This window comes from Artemia franciscana, chromosome 2 (assembly GCF_032884065.1).
Source record: "Artemia franciscana chromosome 2, ASM3288406v1, whole genome shotgun sequence".
Taxonomy (NCBI): domain Eukaryota; kingdom Metazoa; phylum Arthropoda; class Branchiopoda; order Anostraca; family Artemiidae; genus Artemia; species Artemia franciscana.
In genome coordinates this window covers 26952607-26977089 of record NC_088864.1, presented here as the reverse complement: position 1 = coordinate 26977089, position 24483 = coordinate 26952607, and the positions used below count along the sequence as shown (strand labels likewise).

At 36.0% G+C, this 24483-nt stretch overlaps 1 protein-coding gene across 1 annotated transcript in view; it reads left to right on the top strand.

Annotated features, from left to right (window-relative positions):
• Positions 1–23744, top strand: part of LOC136039421 (sestrin-2-like) — a 75581-nt gene extending 51837 nt beyond the window's left edge. Inside the window, exons 5-8 of the mRNA XM_065723158.1 lie at positions 9424–9586; positions 16581–16771; positions 19038–19182; positions 23311–23744. Coding sequence (XP_065579230.1) covers positions 9424–9586; positions 16581–16771; positions 19038–19182; positions 23311–23397 — 586 coding nt within the window. The 3' untranslated portion in view covers positions 23398–23744. The remainder of the gene's footprint in view (positions 1–9423; positions 9587–16580; positions 16772–19037; positions 19183–23310) is intronic.
• Positions 23745–24483: the final 739 nt, after the last annotated feature.

Genomic DNA, 24483 nt, shown 5'->3' with positions numbered 1-24483 from the left:
GAATTCGGCTTTTCGTGGAAAAAAAGTAGCATTCAGAGCAGGGACTTGCGCAGGAATATTCTTTGGAGGATATTTAAATTGGTTAGAACAGAGAAAATATTGCAGTCTCAATGCAAAATAGGGAAACTATGGGCCAGAAGTGTAGATCTGGCCTGCTGGTTTTGACTTATCTATAATCGCAGTGGGTTACTAGCCTGTGCCTCACAGGCTATCGCGGCCCGCTGAAACTAATTATTATATTTCATAGTAACATTAATATACATAGTATGCTGATATTTCCAATTTTTGCCAATGTTTTCAGACATATCAGGTCGAATGCCCCAGTTTCCTGCCCCGCTCCCGTCTGAAATTAAATTTCTGAAAAAAATCTTGTCAAAACTAAGATAAGGCTGTATAATTCAAGCATCCACAGGAACGGATAAGTTTTCATTAGTATATCTTTGCCTTTATGGTAGTATATGTCCCATTTTTCAGTTTTCACTGTCATTTTCACTTGTTTTGGACAAATTGGCTCCAACTTTGCCCCTCCCCCCCACCACCAGTATTTTGACGAAATTACGCCACTGATACTAAAACTATTCAATGCTCTTTTGTTTGCTCTTTTAACCGTAAAAAAGACCGATTAACAGCTGGAGAATTTTCACTAACTTTCCTGCTTTATAAGAAAAGTAATCCCGATACGTACAATAACTACAGACAATTCGCTACACTAAAATGAAACTATCCTACCTTCAAATGGGCGTCGATTCAAACTATCCTACGTCCAAAACCGCTACTTCTCAGGAGAGCTATTTGAAGTTTTTAAGATTATTTTTCCAGTACTTCAAAAAGAGGTTTTAGGGGAACAACCGGACTGTAGAGTTTCTTTCGTATTGGCAATGTATTAGTGAAGATATTTTTGACCTACTTAGGTCAGAACGTCGAAAAAACTGGATATAGGATGGTAGTTATATTATCTACATCGGAACGAGACAATCCTAAGTCCAATTTTTGAACATAGGATAGTTACCAATCTGAGAAGCTTTGCTGAAGGAAGACACAGTCCATCCTATGTCCGTATTATATCAAATATTTCACCATATATTATTTTAATTCATATTCAAAGTATGACAAAATGAAAAATTACTATTCGAAGTATCAAAAGAGAAAAATAAAACGAAGTTAATCAGAATCATCCGACTCCGCAGAACGTTCTTTTAAACAATCGAACGGAAGGTCTCTGAAAAACTGGTGATAAGCTTCAGGAATCAAATTTTTTTTTACAAAGATCTTGAATATCGCGGTACACTCTTTCGCGAATTGGAACTGGACCAGAATACAGCTTTTGCAAATTGCACGACCCAGCTGACTTCTTCACTGAAGCTTTCCCCCTTCTTGACCTCCTGATTGTTTCAATCATCTTGATGTCTTTAGCTGCCCAGCTGGTCCGAACAATAATTATGTCAGGCAATGTGTAATCAACTTTCAACATTCGGATTTCTGTGAAGTTCACTTTAACCTCATTAATATCGACGTTAAAATTATCACTGGTCTCTCTACATAGCTTATCAAGATCATATAAATCAGACATTCCCATTTCCTTTACTTTGTAAGGACTCTTCAAACATGCACTTTTTGCAATCTGAAACAACTGAGAAGGCACATACACTGTTTGGTTCTTAGCAAATCTCTCGATGACAGCATGGACCGAATCGTTTTGATTTTGCGTGTGCCCGGTTTCAAGATACATGTGAGTAATTACTATCTTAAATTTACTGGCACAGTATAAATAAAGGGAAACAAGGTTCTTGTTCTTGTTTTGTCCTCCGCAATTGTCACTTATGAAAACGAATTCTTTTGCTCCTTTTTCTACCTTACTCACAATAAAGCTGTAAATACAACTCCCGATTTCTGACGAGCCTCTTTTAGCAGTGCCTGCATGCCACATGTAGCAGTTTCCTTCGCGAGTATTGCAGTTATAGATACTGAGATTGTAACAGTCAAGTTTCGACTTATAGTAATAAGAAGAAACTTCTGCACGCGGACACTTTAGGACCTTTTGTAAGTCAAAGCACGCTATGATAATCCTTTCAGGGTCCATCTTTCCTCTCTCTTGTTCCTCTGCCATAAACTTTCTACTTTCTTCCTTGTTTCTGATGTGCTCACTGTACTGTATAGTCAACTGTTCTTTCATCTGAGGGCTAGCATTTTCCATCGCAACACACTTGTCACATTGGTCTTTTTTGGGACGGAAAAAGCTGAGATTGAACTCATGCTGAAAAATCTCTTTGTATTTGTCGGATCTTGCAGCTTGTCTATTGTTTTCCAGGCACCACTCTCGGTAAAGTCTATAAAGGTGAGCATGACTCTTGATCCCATCTTCCAAATACTGAGATTTAGATCTAGCTCTGCAGTAATGGCTTGGGGCTTTTTTCAAAAGTTTTATATGCTCCCTGCATGATTTAAGTTCTCTTATATCGGTGAATCTGCGGGATTCCTCTTTTCGACCTCTTTCATCCCTTTTCGAAGCTCCCGTACCAGGCACTTTTTTCTTCAACGCAGTTTTCACCATCTGTTCAGAAATTCCTAGCGTATTTACGAAAAACAGTCGACAGACTTTCTCAGGTTCCTCATTAATGCACAAGGAATACGCTACTGAAAACACCCTCCTCTCTGCTTTCTCAGTGTCATTGTTCTGTCCCTCTGTTCCTTCTTCATGATTATCATTATCGCTTTTATGTATCCTAGAACGTTTTTTTTTTGGCTTGACTAACTTGCTGAAGTATGTAGTCTCTTTGTCTATTAATATCACCCAATTCCCAGTAAGACCTGAAAATGCTTATTCGAGTCTCTTCTGGAATTCTTTCATAACACTTCATCCTGCACTTACAAGGCCCTTTCATAGTCCTTTCTGGCACAGTCTTTCCTTTGCTACTAATGTGTTAAATGCCACCATTCAACATCTTCTTTGCTATGTATCTTTTCCAGCTGGAAGGTCTTCTCTACCTCTTCTTTCCCTGGACAGTAGGGCTTTCTTCTGTTACACTAAGTTCACCAGCAGACGCACTGTCATTTTCCTCTACTCCACTAAGTTTATTAGCAGAGGTATTCCCATTCTCTTTTATTCCACTAAGTTCAAAAGCAGATGCACCACCAGTAATGCCTAGCTCACAAAAGTTCTCGGATTCATCCTGAATGGTAGTTTCGCTTGCACCTAAGGCAGAATCGTTATGCACAGAAAGATCTGCACTAGAGCCTTGCTCATTAATTTGAAAGAACACGTCAAGATTCAGAATAGGAGTGTCTGACACATGAGGAGCGTCAGGAATGCACTGCATCATTTCCAGGTCAAGACTAGTCTTTACCGTCAAATGTGAATCTGCACGGGTTTCATTCGTTTCAAACGAGCTGCCAGCTTCTGTGGTCATGGCCCATAGCATTCTTCCCAACTCCCCTGAGTAAATTACTGAGGTTTCTGGGGGACTCAAATAATTTGCGTTAGAGTTGCAGTCAGATTTGTTGCCAGTAGTTGTTGTCACTGCCGAACCTGGAAAAAAAGAAATTGTTACGTCAATGTCATACATAAGTACTGTTTTTTAGGGCAGTCAAATCTTATGTTGAAGCCCCGATAACTGCAGCAACAGTGAGTTAAATAAAATAAGCTTTTTTATGTTGTTTAAATTGTTGCCAGATTTAAAGGTTGCCACGTTAGATGTTTAGAGAAAATCTGATGTCACTGAATCACAGATGTTGACAATACTGTATGGCTTTATGTTTACTATTTATATGCTGGAAATATTCAGCCTATTCAGTTCAGTTCACTTAATGCTACCTAACTCTATAAAATAAACGGGCAGTATCCAGGAAGTATAAAAGACTTATATCCAGGAAGTCTAGAAAACTTGTAAACTACTGATGGACTTGTAAACCTATAAATCCTACTCTAAAAAATATTTAGACTGAAGTTTTTACAGTTACTAGCAACAATCTCACTCTCTTTTACAACATCCGAGCAATCATGGCTGATTTGAACCTATTAACGCCACTGTCCACCAGTAATACAGGTTGTCCGGCACGTTTTAGTAGTCACATCGACCATTTCATATTCCCCACTGTAGAGCTAGTGAACAGGCAGAAGGGATGATGTTAAGTTTGACCTAAGAGATGGTGTGTAACCAGTAAGACTTTATCAGTATTAGTGGAAAGATCAGATAATACTGTAATTGTAGATCAGATGTTGTAAAATTGAATCCCTCAGTTCTAGTGGGCACAGTGCCAGTGGTGGGTATAGCTCAGGGATGGTAGCAACCATACATTTAGGTACTCTACCCCAGTCTGCCACAAATCCCAGATTTTTCGATACTCTTTGCAAAACGTCGGATATACCCAGCATTTGGGATAGATACCATATGCCAAACGCTGGCCTATTCCTAACGCTGGATACCCTATGCCAAACAGTGGATATCTGTTGCCAATAAAGTATTGATGATGTGACTGAAGCTCAAAAATGAACCAATCAGATTTCACCCATAGTGAGACAGGTCAGGTTTAGAGTGCCAACAGGTATCCAACGTTTTGCATAGGGTATCCAAAAATCAGGGTTTGTGGTTGACTGATCTACCTAGGAATGAGCTGACGTGACTGGCCAGAGTTGCCAGAGGGGAACTGAAGAAATCCACAATATCTAAGGAAAGCACAATACCTAAATGGTCCACTGTCTAATGGTATAGCAACATTGAAAAGGGAAAAAAAGGGACAAGAATAAGAATCAGGCAATTTTCTCTTACTTTTCCTGGCCTTCTCTCTAGCTAGTTCCATTAGCATTCTTCCTCTATTCATTTTGCAACTTCACCCTTTCTTCATGATTGCAAATTTTTACTATAAATATTGATGATGGTGAAGGAAAACGTTGCCATCAAACTATCCCATGTCCAAAAAGACGTATCGATACTTTAGAATGGCAATATCCTAAGTCCAAACAAACTATCCTATGTCCTGCAACTCATCAAAATTTACTGCTTGAAACTAGCCCAAGTCCAAATAAGGACATAGAATAGTTTCAAGGTGTGAGAAAAGCAAATTTGCAACATAAGATAAGAAAGAAAAAGCCTTTCTAGTGGCGTAGGGCCAATTCTGACTGCAAATTTGGATTCAGCACACAATTTAGCACTAGATAGACTGAAAAACGATTTTTTCTATTTTTGGACATAGGATAGTTTGATTCGTAGCACATTTGGAGGTAGGATAGTTTCATTCCAATGTAGCGAATTAGCCTCTTAAACAGTTGCCTAGAAAAGCTTTGGAAAAAATTATAGATAAAAGGCTGGAAATATGGATGGAAAAGAAAAAAAATTGCAAGAACAAGGTTCCGAAAGAGATATTGTGCAATTGAAGGAGTTTTATTGTAAATACATTAAAAGAAAAATATTGAAAAGAAGAAAAGTTAAATGTAGTTTTAGTTGATTTGAAATCAGCATTTTTTTTTTTTAATTTTAGGGTGTACCTCAAGGAAGTGTGTTTTCGGCTAAAATATTTATAATCTTTATTGGTGATATTATTTGATTTTGTGCCAAAGATGGGTATCCACTCTCTGATCGAGAACTCTCAATCTTTCGATGAACAGTGATCTTCAGAAATTTAAATCTCATCGGGAATTGGAAAGGATTTTGGGAGATTGAGGGAAGGTTCGGAAGCCAAGGTTACATACCCGAGACTAGGAGAAGAATTATGGTTTGGGCAATTTTTTTCTTAATCTCTCTTTTAAAGAGGTTCCGTTTTTGAGAATGGGGAAGATAGGTGCCTTCACCACATAATGAGATCTAGATGTATTCGTTGTATAGTCGCTTTTGGAAACTTCCTATTAAAGGGAATGGTATTATACAGGTTATAGTTTACTTAGCATTATTGTATTTATATTCTTTTCTGGATAGGACTTTTTATATAAAAAAAAGTTTTCAGTTACAAATTATTATAACAGTCATGCATAACACAACATCCCTAATAACATAACAATCATTGGGGTGGCCAAGGTAAAAGAGTCTCTTGTGAATACAGAAGTACTAATACTTGTAGAACGATAAGTATTTTCGAAGACCACACTCCCTTTACATGACGTATAATTAACAGCCGACGAGGGAAAATCCTTTTATTTGACAATAAAATACACAAAAAAAAATCTCTGGATATTTTGGTCCCGTACACAGTGGCCGTCTTCAGGAGATAAACCGTTCAGGATTTTATCTGCTGAAAACGGCCACTGTGTATGCGACCGAAACACCCAGAGATTTTTTTTGTGTATTTTATTGTCAAATAAAAGGATTTTCCTTTTGGACTGTTATTTATCTATATATATATATAAATAAGTTGTCTGTTACACTTTGTCTGTTACGCCAGATTATCACCTCTGGAACTGTACACCAAACTCGTATTTTTCCATCAAGCCAGGGATGCCTCTTATTGTTCTTTGGGTTTTTCCTTGTCGAATAGCGAGTGTTTGACGGTTAATCTGCTATGACAAAAGCTTTTGAAGCGTGTTGATACTTGCTACTTCGTGCTAAAGATAGCGTCAATGTTTCATTTTCTTGCCGCATTTTGCCACTGCATTTTCAGATGGATGTTGACTTTAAATTTTGTAATTTTAGTATGACCGCACTAGGTTTCGGCTGTGGAAAATCAGTTTTATCACCTATTGATACTAGGTCGTATCTCAGAAACTATGCCAGATAAAATAAAAATAAAAATTACTTCGCCATTAGAGTCCATGCCGATGTTAGGGGAAATCCGTCCATATCTCAAAATCGATCTTTTGTGTCGATGTTAGGTTAAAATTAAATATACCAGTTATTTGATTTTCTCTAAGCATTTGTACTTCTGTATTCCACCCTGTATGATACATTTAGACAGTATACTTGACGACATTTTAGGAAATCAGGTTACAGAATTAGTCAATTATGATATCATATCCCTTGTCAACAGATAAGTCGTTATATCATCTTGCATATGAAGATGCACTTTTATGCCAATAATTGCATTTTATTATGATATTATCTTTTGTTAATTATAAAAGACACTAGATACTGTAACTTCCTTCGAAATGGCCCTTAAACAGCTCTTTGTTGTTCCAGTGCCCCGCTAGCGGTGAAGGAAAACAATAAATAAAAAAGAAGGACATCAGTGCTACCCATGGGAAAAAAGTGATTGGCCTTGTTGTTCAAAGTAGGGGGTTGTAACATCCCTGTAGGAAGTTTTCGATAATGGTGATTTTAATGATCCAGTTTTCACTTTGATTCAACACCATTTTCGAAGGCTTTCAGTTCATCTTTTGAAATGCCCATTAATTTGTGTTTGTAATAAACATTTGCCATTAAGGTTAATCGAAGTCAGAGTCACAATTCCTGAATCAGCTTATAATGACAATTGTTTCTCACCTAAAATTTTTTCTTTGAAAGCGTTTTTAAATTTTTGGGTTACTATGGCCCGTGGCTCGTTCTATACTAGGTTGCAGATATCGCTGCAATCATGATAAGATGAGTCGTGTAACACTAACAAGCATAATGCAGCGGTCGGATCGACCAAGTGATATTTTTTTCTGCCAAAGTATGGTTAGTGTTTGCATGCATATTTGGTCATTCTTACCTAAAGCATTTTTTCATATTTTCTTATTTCTCAGTGGAATCCCAACTAGAAAATTTTCTGTATCGCCAAAGTATTTGCCTGGGCCAATTCCAGACATTTTTGGTGATAAATTAAACTAATCTAAAGTATTTCATTGGAAACAAACCAATAAATACCAACCAAGGTTTAGATATCTGAGTGTTATCACATTCTTCGTGATAAAGTACAAGTTTTTTCCCCTTTCACTTAGTCTGCTAATTTTGATGATTTAGTGTGCTTTTGAGCATAAAAAGAATAAAAGGAATATTTTTTTCTTCTTTTTTTACAAGGGTTGTCAAACCCAATATTTAGAAGGGTCAGACTCTCTTTCAAAATGTACGAGTAGTCCAGAGCATTAATAAATAGAATGCTTGTTGCTTACTATAATTAAATTTGAAGCATGTCTCGCTACTTGATGGCACACAAGGCAAAATCGTTTGAATAAAAAACACACAGTATTCTAAAATCTTGATACACTGTGACAGTGAAGAGACAGTTGAACATATTTTAATTGATTGTGATCATTATATGCATCAGAGAAGACACATAGAATCATTCTTCAAGGAACAAAAGGAAAATATTTCAGTAAATTTACTACTTGGTGGTTTCTTAAGTGATGAACTAAATACCACAGTCATACGCTTAATAGTGCAATTCTTAGAAAAAATTGGATGTGACAAGAGGATGTAATTAAAGACGCTGGGAATCATTTAATTTCCAGCGTAGCAAGCAAATATTTGAAGAATATAGAGAGAGGACCTGAGTGACCATGTAGTCAAGAGGGGTCCGAAATTCATCTCATCATCTAAAATCTTGATACTTCACTTTTTTGCGCTTGCAATATGTCATCATGTTCAAATTTAAATCTTATATTGATTTTGGTGTTGAGTCGAAGGACACTAATTTAAAGTTCTAGAGAGATGTTGCATTAATGTATTAATTTCATTTTTTAAAAGAAGTGCAAATGTTAATTTCAGGTGATGTGGAATAGCGGTTAAAGCACTGTCATTCTTCAAATGGCTATCTGCAGAGGAGACATAGCTTTCGTGGGCAAGAAATAGACATTTAAGAAACATATAAAAATAGGAATATTCGTATTCAAATCTTGGTGAAGATAAAGCTCCTGGTAGCGCTTGTCCTTTGGGAAATTCCCTGGCGGCGCTCATGATTCGCCATGCAGTATTTAGCTGCACCAACTTCCAATGTATTTTGAATGACAAATTGTTAAGTCCTAATATTTTGCCCATTGAAGTCACTGGCTTTATCTTTGACAACCTTACTGTAGACAATGATTTGTCTACTTTAGAACACTTTCTGAGGTATATCACTGTTGTCGTACATAATATTACCAACGAGAGACTTCATCGGTCAAAACGTAAGGGTGTCCAACAATTGCGACTAATTCCTACATACACAGGCGGGGCCGTATTCAAGATTTTTGACCGGGGGGCGGATTAAATAATGTTTATATACATTTTTGTTACGTTTTACGAATCAAACATTTTGGGGGTGGGGGAGGGTCAAACCCCCTCCCCCTAGATACGTACTTGTATGCAAATAACAATGCTTCGTGCTTTACATTATATATAACTCAGCAATTTATCATTTTCTAAATTAAATAATATAGCTTGATTAAAGTATGCCTATAAACCTAAAATTTAAGGTGATTTGACCCTTTTAGAACTCAACTGTACTCACAAGTTTCTGTGAAAATCCTTATTTCTTTTGTTCTATTTCACAGTTCCTTTAAAAGTTCTTTTTCTAATCAAGTTTTATTTCCTACTTTTATAGATATGAGCATGTGAATAAACTAAGTGCTGAAATTCTTCTATCGAACCAGGCCAAAGATGATATTTCGAGTGACGACCTAAGTCGATTCCTTGACGATCCCGATTTTCACTACGTGGATTTTTCTAAGCGAGGTGATGTTAGCCCTACTACTTTCCGTGTTCAGGTAATTTTATCTTCTCATGTATTAGTTCAAAAAGTATGTCTCTTTTTAATTCCTTTTTTCTTGCATTATCATAGTAGAAAACATTGTAATAAGAAAATAAAACATCTTTTACGCCTTTGCCTCATTTAACACTTTGCCACGTATCTTTGTCTCATGGAGTTTTTCATTGATAAAACCCTGGAAGGCCAGTTTTATAAATTTGGCAGTAAAGACTTACACAAGTATAACCCAAAGGGTTCCATGCACAATTTTCAGAGGTTAATGAGTTAAGATACTGAACGCTTTGTTTTATTCAGTATGATGGAGAATGTAACTTGGATCCCAACTGAACCACTTTAAGTACCTTGTATTAAATGATATTCCTCTCCCTTCCTTTTGAATCATTAAATAAATAATAAAACAAGTTTTTTCAACTGAATATAAGGAGCAATATTAAGACATAAAACCCAACAGAAATTATTACGTATATGAGGGTTTAGCCCCCTCGTCAATACCTTGCTCTTTACGCTAAAGTTTGAATTTTATTCCAATTCTTGAAGAATGACCGCTGAATCATAAAGGTCGTTTAGTTAGAATAAATAGCTCTTTTGAAAGTACTAAAAAAACTTTAGCGTAAAGAGCGAGGTATTGACGAGGGGGCAAACCCCCTCATATACGTAATAATTTCTGTGTGTTTTAAGTTTTAATGTTGCTCCTTACTTTCAGTTGCAAAAACCTGTTTTTTTATATTTAATTTCTTATCGTTTTTAAATAATGCCAGGAAATCTGCCCCCCCCCCTTCATGAAAAATTCCCTTTTCCCATAAAAAATTAATCCATGGAAAGATCATCCCACGTAACCCTCCACAAGAAAAATTCCCCCTGAAAAACGTCTGTATACTTCCCAATAACCAATACTATATGTAAACAATGGGCAAAGTTCATAGCTTGCAGCCCTTCCCCCGGGGCTGTGGGGATTAAGTCATCCTCAAAGACATAGTTATTACATTTTTCGACTATGCTGAACAAAATGGATATCTAAAAATTTTGATCAGGTGACTGTGGTAAAATGAGCGTGGGAGGGGGCCTAGTGGTCCTTAATTTTTTTGGTCACTTAAAAGAGCACCAGAACTTTTAATTTCCATGCGAATGAGCCCTCTTGCGATATTCTAGGACCACTGGGTCGATCCGATCACCCCTAGAAAAAAAAACAAATAAACACGCATCTGTGATCTTTCTTGATGGGAGCTCGAAACCTCTTCTACAGGGTTTTCTGATACGCTGAATTTTATGGTGTGGTTGTCATTAAGATTTTTTTGACTTCTAAGGGGCGTTTCCCTATTTTTCAAAAATAATGCAAATTTCCTCAGGCTCCTAAATTTTGATTGGTACGATTGAACTTAATGAAATTTATATATTTGAACTCAGCATAAAAACCTGATTCTTTTGATATATCTATTGGTATCAAAATTATGTTTTTTAGAGTTTTGGTTACTATTGAGGCGGTTCGCCTCCTTACTTACAGTTCGTTACCACAAACTGTTTTATTACCAATTCTTTAACCTCCAAGATTCATTGTAAAGGTGTTTTTTCAAAGGTATCATTACATTTTCGTTGGATATCGCCACGTTTTAAGCATGCCAATTAATCCTTCCAAATGTCATGTTTTAATGACTTTTTATGTTTGATTAAGAAGCTAGAAGTTCCAGTTTTGTTGCTATGTGCAGTTTTCTCATTAGTATTCTAACCAGAAACTATAACTTTAGATGTGCGGAATTTAATGGTGACAGTTAAATCAAATTCGTTACCTGACTACCTTTTGAGAATCAAGGAACAAAGAAAAAAAATCAATGTCGTCAGAAATTCATGTTTGTAACTCCAGTAATTTTTTTTGTCGAAACATCTGTCCCCAAAACTATGCTATAACACCGAGCCAATTCTCCCTGATTGTTCCTGTAATTTCTTATATTTTTTATTCAGTTTACCTATTTTGGATGATTTCATCAAATCTGTTCCTCCTCCCTGTGAAATGTCAAGCGTTCTCCGAAATTGGTTCTTCTGAACGTAGTCTACTGTAGATTGTGACCGAAAGTTAAACAAAATTACCACACTACAAGGGCGCATCCAGGGTTATTGTTTGGAGGGGGATAAAATAAAAAAAGGAAACGCATCAAGAATGTGTGTATATGCATTTTGTTACGTTTTTACGGGTCACTCAAAACCATTTAGGGGAGGGGGACGTCAAATCCTTAACTCTCTCTCTAAAGTTTTCGACATTGGCTCCAGAAAACTGAAGAACTAGCCTAATCTGTGCCTTAGGTCAAATTTTTATTGCTCTCAAATTCTATAAAATAGAGATGCTACATTTTAAAAACACGACTTAGGCATCATCCTGACTTTCAGAAATGTTTTTAAGAAAATATACCCTTATTTTCTTACAATCAAGGTTATGAATTCTTTTTTAATAAAAGGCACTTAGAATCTCAAAATGAAACATGTATTTGTTAAAACAGATTTTGAGTTAAATTTGCCACCTATGATTATCCCTTCTATTGTATGATTTGTGAAAGCAGCGAAATCAATTGACGTCACTTTTTTTTATTTATCCTTTTTCGAAGAAGATGTGCTTGCTATTGTTTACCATTTCAAACCGTAATTGCTAAGATATTATTTATTCCAGGGCAGGCGTTATGATTTTATAAACAGCTGATGTATGTGTAGAGTTTATTTTTGAGGCCTCAGTGTTGGGGGGGGGGATAAAAAACCGGTCAATTTTATGAGAAGTTTGTCAATTTCTATTTGAGAAATCATGAGATTCGAGGGGTAGTCAATCCCAAAGGCCCTCGTAAATATGCACGTTCATAGGTACATGCATGAGTGTACGTGTTGTTATTTAGTCTTTTTGTAACAAGAAAATGGTGATAAAGTGTCTGGCGAAAGTCTTGAACTGGGTCTGCGAAAAGTGTCAACGGTCATCTGGAATTTATGTTTACCATATTTTCAAGAAAAATTAACTATTCTCAGATATCAATCTTCATATTATAACCCAGATATTGTCTGATGTCGGGGTAAACCTCATAAATTTTGATTGTATTACTTATTTTAATTCGCTAATCAATATAATCAGTATTTCCCTCAATCAAATGAAGAAATCAAAAAATTATGCATATATTTGGTTATGCATAAAAGTACTGTGCAAATAGCTAACCTTAATTCTTTTTGGTCTATTTGATATGCGTTTGGTGTTTCGAAATCGAATCTGCCTTTATGAAAGAATTGGAGAAGTTGGCAACCAAAGAGTCAAAAGATCTAATTTCCATGCATTCATCGCTTTCAGAATTGGGTTAGGCTTCTTGTCGTCATGTAGCTCGTTTTTCGCTTTAAGGATTTAGATTTTCCACTTGCTCTATTAAATTCCAAATTGCTTACATAAGAAAATCCGTTTGATGTGATGGGTTTGTGTAATTAGTATAGGCTACTGGTGCGCGCTTAGCCTAATGATGTTTAAAGAGTGAAGTTTTTCACTGTGATACAGTGCTGCTACATATATGATTCCTCTTTAATACTTCATTTGCAGCTGCGTTTGTTTGGAAATTTACTGTACTCTTATTAAATATTGCATTAAAAACCTGCATCCAGAGGGACGGTCAGATGGATTCTCTGCCCTGTGGATAGTTCAAATTACCATATAGAGGAATATATTGCTTTTTTCCCAGAGAGGAAGTTAATACGAACAATTGTAAATAATCCAAGAATCTAGACATCAAAATAAAAGAGCGGGTTCGAAGGACCCTCCATGAGTACTGAAGACATCCCAATGAAGAATTTTGTGAAGGTCACAAGAACGTCATCGAAAATACAGATATTCTAGACTACCACCACCATCCCCTCCCCTCTCGTAACTACACACCTAAGCACAGTAGGGCAGACATTTACGTAGGAATTTGTTCTGGGGACGATTCGAGATTCTAGGGAAGGCCGGACCCAAAGTCCTCCTCCTGCGTACATGGCTGTCGGAGAGACAAAATTGCGTTTCTGCATAAACATTTCCTTCAATGTCACCACAAAATACCAAAAGGAAATTTATGGCATAGACATATACTTTTTGGTGTTTCAGGTCCCGTCCACAGGAAAATCTGGGAGATATTTTTAAAGATATGACTTTTATGACCTTTGTCTTACCAGCATTAAAAGGAACATGCTAGTCTATTAATCACTTCACTAGAAGTTGTTTCAAGACAAGTGTACCTTGAGTTCCTCTCCATGTCCCGGGACAGTTGCGATTTACTTAATTATAATGGGACCCTGGCAACTAACTAGCAATCCTGAAGTGATTTGAGGAGCTGATGTAATAGCCTCAAATTTTTGTTGATACAATAGCTTCGTCATTTTCTCTTTTCTATTATACAATGGTAATCGATGTCTTCTTGAATTGTTGTCAGGGAACAGGTTTTCATTGCGCATTTTGAAGACCTGTTGCAAGCGTTTCGAGTGCATTCTATTGTTAGACTCAAGTATATGGATTTGCGAGAACATGAGTCTTGAAATTGTCGCATATCAATTTTTTGTAATCTATATCAACTGCTGTACATCTGATCAAAATTCTTAGCCCCAATGTGACTGACGCCAAGATACAAAGCACTAACATTTTTGAGTGGCTTAAACTATTTTTAAGTCCGACTATTATTTGCAAGGCTGGCGCTCTTTACGCTGAAGTTTTTTACTGTTTAATAAAGTAGAATTGAGAGAAGTAGTAGTTTGACTACTTCTATAAAGTAGTTTGACTCCTTCTCTTAACTGTATTTTTTTAAAACAGCAAAACACTTTAGCGTAAAGAGCGGGGCGTTGATGAGGAAGTAGTCCCTTTCATATACGAAGTATTTTCAGTTCGTTTTAAGTTTTAATGTCGCTCCTTACTTTCCGTTAAAAAAACTTGTTTTTTTTATTTAATTTCTGAACGTTTTTGAACCAATGCATGTTTTGATTTTGGCTCTCCGCAGATGAATAATTAAAACGAAATTTGCATACATATAGGCTATACGCATGTTTGCATATGAACAGTGACCAAAACCAAAGGGTAACTTGGACCTTCAAAAAAATATATTTCACGATTCCTTATGTTTTCACTGTTATTTGTATATATTTTTTTCGTATTTGGAGCCCCTCCCTTTCCCACTAAAAAAAAATCTATTTCTGTACACTTTGGTTTTTCGCACTACGATATATTACCCTGACTTTGTTACCATTTTCAGTTTTTATCTTCGAATTAAATAACCCTTAATCAATGGAAATGCGAACTTGCCTTTTTAATCCGTAATTTTCTTATTTTCTTTTCTTGGAACTGTTTTGATTACGAAGAAGCTATTTTTCCCTTTTTGCGACGCTAATTAATGAGAATTATTCTGTCAATTGCGTTTTTTTCTTTTTTTAAAGAAACCTTTGGTCAACTCATTCTGGAGCGATGAATATTTAAACATTAACCTTTCTGGATGTACTCCAGTAAATTCAGCTCGATATGAGACTCATCACACAAATATTAACAGTGTAAATTTCATCTCTTTGCAAAAGCTCATAGATCTTGATTTATTTTTATGATATTCTCCCTTCTTTTTTTTCTGAATTGAAAGTATTCTGTGTCATCTAATGAGGCATTTGACTGAATTCTGACGCGTATATCCAAGGATAAAAAAAAAATAAACAACAACGAATAAAACGGCGTATCGGTTCGAGAAGCTATGGTCTACGATTAAACCAGGCGATTTATGACAAACAAATATGATTGATGCGGTATATAATATTAACTTAACGGTATTGGGACATTCAATAGCAAAAGAAGAATAAACATTTGAGGATTTTATTTGTTGGTAGCAAAACTTCAATTATTTAGTTGTAGTGTTCTGAAGCACCGATTATAAATCAAGAGATAAGTCCATCTAATTTTAAATTGAGCAGGTTCCTGCCTTTGGACTTTATTCAGAAGCAAATTTTAGAGGGAAAGGAGGGCGGGAGTTAACTCTCCCCCCTTGTGTGGAAATATAAGTTTCTAGCTCCTGCGAATTTTGTTTTTATATCTAATGTTTTGTTTTTAAACTCAAAAATTTGGAAGTGTATTTGGTTGTTTCCTTATCTTCTGTATAACCATAGATATCGCAGCAATTGGATTCCTAAAGCTTCGCTAATCTGTCGCTACTTTACGGAAGAACAAATCGCAAAACAAAAGGCTTTTTTTTCGTTTAACCTGTTCAAGAAAAATTGAATGGTTCAGAAGATATGCCGGAACGATTGAACGATCTTTAGGTAGAAATTTGATATTTGTACCACATTCTTTTCCTATCCATTTATTGAATTTGGTTATAATAAACTCTCGTTCTCCGGACATTTCCACTTGATTGTCTGCGTCATCTTTTAGTTGATATGCATCTGAAATTCTACTTCTCTTTTCTTATATTTCTCAATCCTTTAAACTTCAAAATCTATATGTCTAATTATTTATTAAAACTAACTCTTGTATAAAAGTGAATAATCATGTTATCAAGAAATTTAGAAAGCATTGGAATTATTGAAAATGACAAGAAAATATGTCCAAAGATATGTAAATCGTGCCAAAGTAATGGAAGTTCCCCGCTTGTGAGCATGAACTGCTGATACATGTATAAATGTAATGTGCTTGAGTTACAAATTACTGGCATTCATTGAAATTAGCTTACTGCTTCTAATGATGAAGATCAACATTATGGTAAAAATCATAGTTCAGTAACTCGTATGATTTAAAGCGAACAACGATTTTAAAGACTGAATTTCTAAACGCTTTTTTCCTCAAAAAGGTAAAAAGTAGTTTTAAAATGGTTCGCTGTTCCAATTCCTCTGTAAAAATGTCTTAAGTGTCAAAAAGCCCAGACTTTCCAATTATAGCATTTTCGTTTTGAATTCAAACAACTTCCACTTATTATTCATGTTGATTGAGTTCGTGTCAGCAGCACCTTGTAATATTGATGGAAACAAATTGTCATTTTCAGGACTTCAGTTGGGATGAACATGGATACTCCCTTGCCAATCGATTTTATCCTAACGTAGCTGACTTGCTAGACGATGTTTTTAAATTGGCCTATAATATGACTTATCATACCCTCGGTCACAAGCGAAATGTGGACACAAGCTTGTTCCGCAGAGCCATTTGGAATTACATTCATTGTATGTTTGGAATACGGTAAGATTCATTGTCCCTTACCTCAAAGCAGTTTTTCCGGTTTATTTATGTCGGATTCGTAAGAAAGTCCTTACAAGGAACATCAATGTAAAACGAGCCTATCTTTTTAGAACAATGTGGTCATAGCCAATTTCTCTTTCCACCGCTGATACCAATTCACTTTCCTCGCTCATCAGAGTTTACAAAATTTTGAACATAAGTCATGTCGGGTTCCCGTGCAACTGAACCCTCGTTCTACGCAACTCCCGTTTAAACTTAACTCTTGTCTAAATGTGCCCCCCATGCAACTTAACCCCTCGTTTCACTCAACCCCATTCGACTCAGCTCCCATGTAACTCAACCCTGCTTCAAGTTAGCCCGCGTGCGATTCAACCCTTATGTTAGGTTAGGTTGAATTGCCTAAATGGGGGTCGAGTTGCATGAAGACTCAGTTGAATTGGGTTGAGTTAAATGAGGGTTAAAGTGCACGTGAGTTCGGTGGAATGAGGGTTGAGTTACATGAATGTTCAGCTGAATCGGGTAGAGTTGAACGGGGATTGAGTTGAACAAGGGTTCGGTTAAATGGGTTGAGTTGAACGGGTTCAGTTACACGCACATTGTCGTGTAAACTTCCCTTTGAGCACAGAAATCGAAGTTTTAGTCTTAACGGTTTACATAGCCACGATTATTGGTAGCCACCTCGTCTATTCCTTCTTATTGGGGATTTTTGCACTTTTGTCAGACTTGGTGATATTGTCGCCAATTTTTTAAATTTTGTTCAAGTTGACTTGTTTAGTTTTTCATAAAATAATATTTATTTCCTAAAATTTTCAGATTAAACGGCAAAATAACGTGGACTTGATTTCTTGTTTGATTGCAAGTGTGGTATTATGTTTCTCGATTCCATTACCATTGGAACCTTGAAAAGGTATTAATAGTTAGTGCATAGAAACTTGAGCCTAACTTGTTGATGGCCTTGGAATGTGGATTAGATCACTTCCAAAATGGTGAAAAAGATAATTAAAATGCCAATTACCAAAGTTAGAGTTTCTTGCAATGTACTTTCTTCGAGGGTGAGCTTCAACAACTAATTTTCTGTTTAATTTCATTTCTTCCAATTTTACGAAGTAACATACCTTTATCCCAGGACACCTTGAAATATGGGATACCAGATATCTTTTTACAGGCTACCTGGCTGTCTACAATTTTTAACAGGATACCTTGAAATACAGGCAAGACTTCTGTTTAAATATATTCAATCCACCAGTGATAAAAATGTTTCACATTATTGGTCCCAATGAACTGTAACTTAATTTTCCACTTAACATATTTCTAAGAATCAACTGAGCCCGAAGTTAAGCTGCAGAATTTTCAAATAATTGTTAAACTATACCTTATTTAAAAACACAAAGGATCCTTAAAACTGAAAATAGAATAAATAGGCTATTTTTAGCGCAGCGTGCTAGTGCTTGAATTGTCGAAACGAGTTTAAACAAATTATTTGTCTTGTAAGGAAACATCCATAATATTGTATATGACTTTCGATGCTGGACAGCTAATTTGGTTTCGGCCATATCTACCTGAAATGTCTAATAATTGTGTTGCCAAACTTTTTTTCAAATATTCTTCCGATTGAAATCTTAATGCCCGCAAAGAAGAGGAAAAGAGAAATAAAAAATTGCGTAGTCCTGGAATATGCAAGTTTTTTCGTGTTTTCTTTGAAAAAAAGAATATCTTTTACTAAATAATAGGCTTCCATGTCCACTCGCAAGGTAAGTCCCTGAGCAAATTTTTTGCTAATAACATTAACATTCGCAATGAATGGAGATTCCTCTTTTTTTCTTCTTCTTTAGTTCTTGAATAAGCCAAAGGTATGGTAACTTATAAGAGTGGAAACTAGTGTCGGCAAAAAATAGCATCTTAGTCATCTAGCATTTGGCGAGACTTTATGTTTTGTCAAGCTTGGTAACCTATTTTTTTTTTGTCAGAAACTCAGATCAGACATTTATTATTACACTAATTTTTACCAGCTACACGAATAATTGTTTTCTTATTGCTACACTAAAATAAAATGTAAACTGTCGCCAAACGCTAGATGGTGTTGATGGTTTTTTATTGACACTATCGCCAGATTCCACTCTTGTAAGTTAACCATACTCTTTGCGGCAAGCTATAAGTAATATTCGTTTGAACCTAAGAAAGGATGAGGAACTGTTCACTGTTTTTTATTTAATTTTTCTTTTTGCTTCCTGGTCCGCTTTATTGGTAACACCAGCGTCTTTTTTAGATGGGATGATTACGACTATGGAGAAGTGAACCAGCTCTTGGAAAGGCCATTAAAAGCCTATATAAAATCAGCTGTTTGTTTTCCCGAACGAGTAACCAGAAAAGATTATAGCCTAGCATTGAGAGAGTTCAAACACTCGGAAAAGGTAATTCTCTATAGTGGGAGATCATTTGATTTTCCATTTCGACGAATCAGCCTATATTATAATAAGAGTTTGCCTAAAATTGTAGTTGAAACCAACGAAGTGCCATGGCATTCTCCTTTTCATAAGCCACATTCTTATTTTAGAGAACAACATGGATGATTCGGTATTAAAATGAACAGTCAAAAAAAAATTTGAAGCACAGGTTTCTGCCACGTACGCCGGAATTAGTTCGGGGGGGGGAGGAGGTGGCTAAGATCGGATTAAGAAAGCACACTGGAAATAGACGCTCTTATGGAAAATCTTCGTTTGGGTGAAGATGCCAAACAAACTGGAACACCAAAATAAATCTTCATATCAATAAGATTTGAACTTGTAAAAGCCGTAAACTATTTTATATTCGAAATTTAGCCACCTGTTTATATTTACTGTTCAATCGCTGTGCGTGTTTAGATTAAGTTTCAAGGGTGAAGGGGTCAATTTTTGTACGTCAAGTTTTTCAAGTCTTAATTTCAATCATGATCTTACGAAATCTTAGGTGACACTGAATAGGGACGTACTGGTGTCACAGAGTGTGCAGATGCATGTGACTCTGGTCTTGCGCTTAACCGTGCTTACATGCCTCCATCTCTGTATTCGTGTTTAAGTTATGAATTGTTATTTATAAAGGATGCCTAATTCAGAGAAAAGCAACCAGACTTTTCAGTCTTATCTTCGGATACTACTTTTTTAATGAAAAAAACAAAACAAAAACAACTAAAAACAGGTTCCTATGCTTTTGCTGAGTTTTCATGGCTAATCTCTTTTGCCACTAAGGACAAACATTTTATTAAGCAAGTTATCTACTTACTTACGAAAGGCTGTGGTTTCGACATTGCGAAAATTCAAAATGGAGTCACGGTGCTGTTGTATTGGCCTTTTTGGTTTTATACTGATTAGCATTCTTTTAATTAGACGAATAGAATTTGGGAATAATAAATCAGGGTAATTGCATAATTATTTTCCGCAATAACTTTAATCCGTAGGTTGTAACACGTATATAAGAGTATTTGCCTTTGTGACGCGTGCATTTTTAACAAACCTGTTTTTTGTTTCCCATCACGATCGGTGAGATAAGGGTCGTTCTGTAATTGCGCATTTTCTTTGAGAATTTTCCTTGAAAACATCAGATGTATCAATTTTTACGCGTTTATATCCGATGCTAAACTTAAGATCTGATTATAAATTGCTCAAATGTGAACGCAAATTTTTGACAAATCAACGAGGAATAGGGAAAGGGGCTACATTTTACAATACTAAATTTTTGAGAAAGAAGAAGGTTGAATCGGAGTGTTAACAAACTATTATATTCTATCCGGTTGGGTATATTTTATGTTGAGGTTGTCGGGTAATGGCCATACTGAAAAAACAAAAACGTTTAGATGAATGAGTAACGATGTCTCTTGTAAATTATATGAGATTGTTGTGGTTAGTGAGACTGCTAATAAGTGTAAGGTGCCTCCACATCACCTTGGTTTTCAAAACTTCCTTGACTCTTCATCTTCTGGCTAGAATATAGATTATGTCGGGAGAGCTTTTGACTCGGGTTTTTATTGTCATTTTTTTTTTCTAGAGCCGTATAAACGAGGTTTTTGCTCTTTTTGTAGTATAGGGTCATTATATCATATATGAATCTCAAGCTATTGTTTTTGCTTGGAAGACAGTGAGCTAGATTTTTATGTATGAGTAAATTAAAGAAGGGTCTTTGACGTCTCGTACCCTGTATAATAGCAGTGTAAATGATGCACAACAGGTTTTTTCATCAATTTTTTTTCAATCATATTGATGTGAAAAATTTGGTTTTGGGGCGAACAGTGGGCGGGCAGTGGGGCGAGGTCTGTAATCTGTATTTATTCAACAAAGAGTGATAAAACAAAAAAAAACGATGTTTATTAAATAAATATAGAATACAGACTTCGCTCTTCTGCCCGCGTGGCTCATGGACTAATACGCTTCGCTCTATAAGTAATGTTACCTGTAGGTAAGCCCACTTTACGCATTTTAGTTTACCCTGTGGAGGAGGAGGGTCAACCAGAAACAGATGCGCTTCTTCAATTAGCATTTCTACGTGCTCTATACTGGAAACCAGTTTACACAACTTGGGACGAAAGTAAACATTTACGCTGGGTTTTGTGGTTGATTTGCTAAATCTGTCCTGTTAACCATCTTTGATAGAAAGCCAAACAAACTTCTACTGCCTTGATAAGGTTCTTAAACGAGAGTTATTGCTAGCCAGAGAAATGCAAGTTGTAAATATCTGGCTCTTGTTTACAGCACAGCTACCTTGCCTCGTATTTTCTTACATGATTCATTTTAGGATGCTTCTGAATGCCCGAAATAAGAAAGGAATAGGGTTGGTATTTTTAAAGTATACCAGGTATTTGCTTCAAGTGCCACCTTTGTTTGAAACCGTCGTTTGTCATGAAATGCAAAATTGATGTGCCTCTGGATGTTGTGAGGCCAAACAGAATTACACGAAAAAAAAGAACACAAAAAAAGTGTAATTGGAACACAGGTGGGCCGACTTCCTGAAAAGTTTGCTTTTGTTTATACGCACTTACTGCGAGGGTCATAAGTCCTTAGCATCCCCTGGCCCAAGTGTTTTGGTGCCCCTAGGCCCAAGTGTTTCAAAGGGAAATCCCGTAAATTCGGGGATAGTGGAAGTCCTGAACGGAAAATAACTGGTGAGTGACGATCAAAAAGTAATGCAAGCGAGTGGTGATACTGAGCTCTCAGCTGCCATTTTTGGGAGACATCTTACAGTTTGTAAGTGGCTACGGAATTCCTATGTTGTATTAAAATCACTTTTGAGTGAATAGGCAACGCAACAGCAAAGTGTACCTGACACTTTGACAATAAATCACACCAGCCCAGTTTCTTTAAGAAAAAACTGCTCAATATTCTTTTTTTGCGCTTTTTTTGCAATATGTGCCCTTAGGCCTGGATCTACTGGGCCTATGCGTAAATCCTAGCCTGCACTTCTCTGTTTTTTTGGATGCTTGAAATACGTAGGTCTTTCTCAGTTTTGACAAGATTTTTGAAGATGCTACAGCGAGGGGGGAGGCAAACTGCTATTGAGGGAGGGGGCAGCTGTTATTTTCGGTACATGGAACAGGGATGTTATCAAATTCAACGAAGGGGCGTTTTTCACATTACAGTTGCTGATAGGTATGGGTAAAATATTAATAATAGACAAAATAGAACATGACCTACACAACGCCCCAATGACTATGAAGTAGCGTCCAACATTGTGCGCCAAAATCAATCACAAAGGAAATCAGAAAGCCAAGGTGATTCGGAATTTTCAGTTTGATATGTCTTTGACAACCAAGCATTGCATTGACAACTTGTCAAACTCTGAGAAGCCCATATAGAGACAAATCATATTTTAGATCATTGTTAGTCATTTATAATTTGGAGTTTCAGTTAGCGGATTTTTTTTTTTAATGAAAAGGAAACTTTAATGAACATATCCACGACCACTCCTTTTATTTTCCTTTTTGCATATTTAACCGTCGCCTGAGACGAAAAAAAAAATGTATCTCCCATTACTTCTTATATACATGTAGTCAGGATGGGGAATCCCCCCCCCCTAAAAAGGGGATGTGGGGCTAACTATGACTTAAAGTCTCTGGAAGTTTTGATTGTACAAAAATTAGTGCTCATTAGTCGATCAACAAATAAATGTGAATCTTTGGCTTTGGTTTATTTATTATAATCTATGAACTGCATTACGTTTAAAGAAAAGAATGACAGATTCCTTCCACAAAGAACGACCAAACTCCTTGCTACATTTATGGTTATCAGCTCCAATGAATCGAATTTTGACATCTGAGAAGACTTTTGAATATTTCGGCCGTTGAATATTTTGGATTGAATACAAGGTGTAACCTAGAAAAGAGTCCTGAGATTTTTGTTTTCTATTTGTGGCTGATCTTCCTTACCTCCTATTGGCCTCAATGAATGTGACACATGCTTAAAGATATCTTCTTGCTATGTCTATAAATTTATTTTTCAAAGGTGTTGTTTGGGGAAAAGTTCTGGTATATTACTTTAGTGCATTTGAAGATATTCATAGAGCTTTACTTTTAGGTTCATGTGAATCTGATGATCTTGGAGGCGCGAGTTCAAGCTGAGTTACTCTACGCTCTTCGTGCCATTTACCGTTATATGCGATAGATATTTTGTCCGTGTTACGTTTGTAGTTCATGTTTTTTCGAAAGATTAGTATTTGGAAATTTTGATCTACTATGATTCATTATTTGTATGAATCACATTGTCTTTTCTTTCTTTAGAGAACGTTTTCTTTTCTTTATTCTCTGAAATATTAGATAATTAGACTTAGAAAACTAGTTAATAAGCGGATATTTTTTATTCTGTTATCAATAATTTAATACCTCCAGTGGTAAGTATGGTGCGATTTTTTTTCCGGTCAAAAGGTTGCAAGATTTTACAGCCAGGCTATTCGTGAAAATTTTTAGAAGTTGGTGGTTGTGTCAACCTACAATTTTTTTTTGTCACTGTTTCTCTTCGGGCTTCTTTGGAATCCACATCAGTTATAGAGTGGAAACCTCACAGAAGGACGATAGAATACACCTTGTCCCTTCAAGAGTTAGGGGAAATAGGGTAACATTGATTACTTGGTTGTATAATCTATAAATCAAAAATCGTATTTCTTTGAGGATAAATTAATGCACAGGGGCACTGCAAAAATGAAGATTACTTTGAGCTTTGAAGTGCTTTTAACTCACAAAACCATTGGAGGTATTTTCTTCCTGTGAATATCCCCCCCATACCCTGCCTGTTGGCATTTCATTTCTTTTCGAAAAATGTGGAAAGCAACTGTTACTTTTGGTACAAGGGGGATTTTTAGATGAGACTATTCATAAATCTGCTTCGAAGCAGAAAACTGATGAGATTTCACAGAGCATTGGACATACATTGTAGTGTACGAATAATTGTTTTCTTTTTATTTTGTAAAATGTCAGTGCTTTATTATTCATTTGGACTAAAGATATTACTACAGGATAATAACCGAATCCAGACGACATATGTAATTTTCAACGTTTTATTGTGTTGATTGTCCGTGGAGATTCAATATGATGAAAAAACATGATATTATAGGCATATAGCTTATCTGGCCTTTATTAGCATTACAACTCAGCAAACATTGTCCTAAAGGTTAGAATGCATCCTTCAACTTGTAATTCAGACTGTAATGATTTTCCCTTGGTTGAATTTTTGTTAATAAAATTGCTAAAGTGG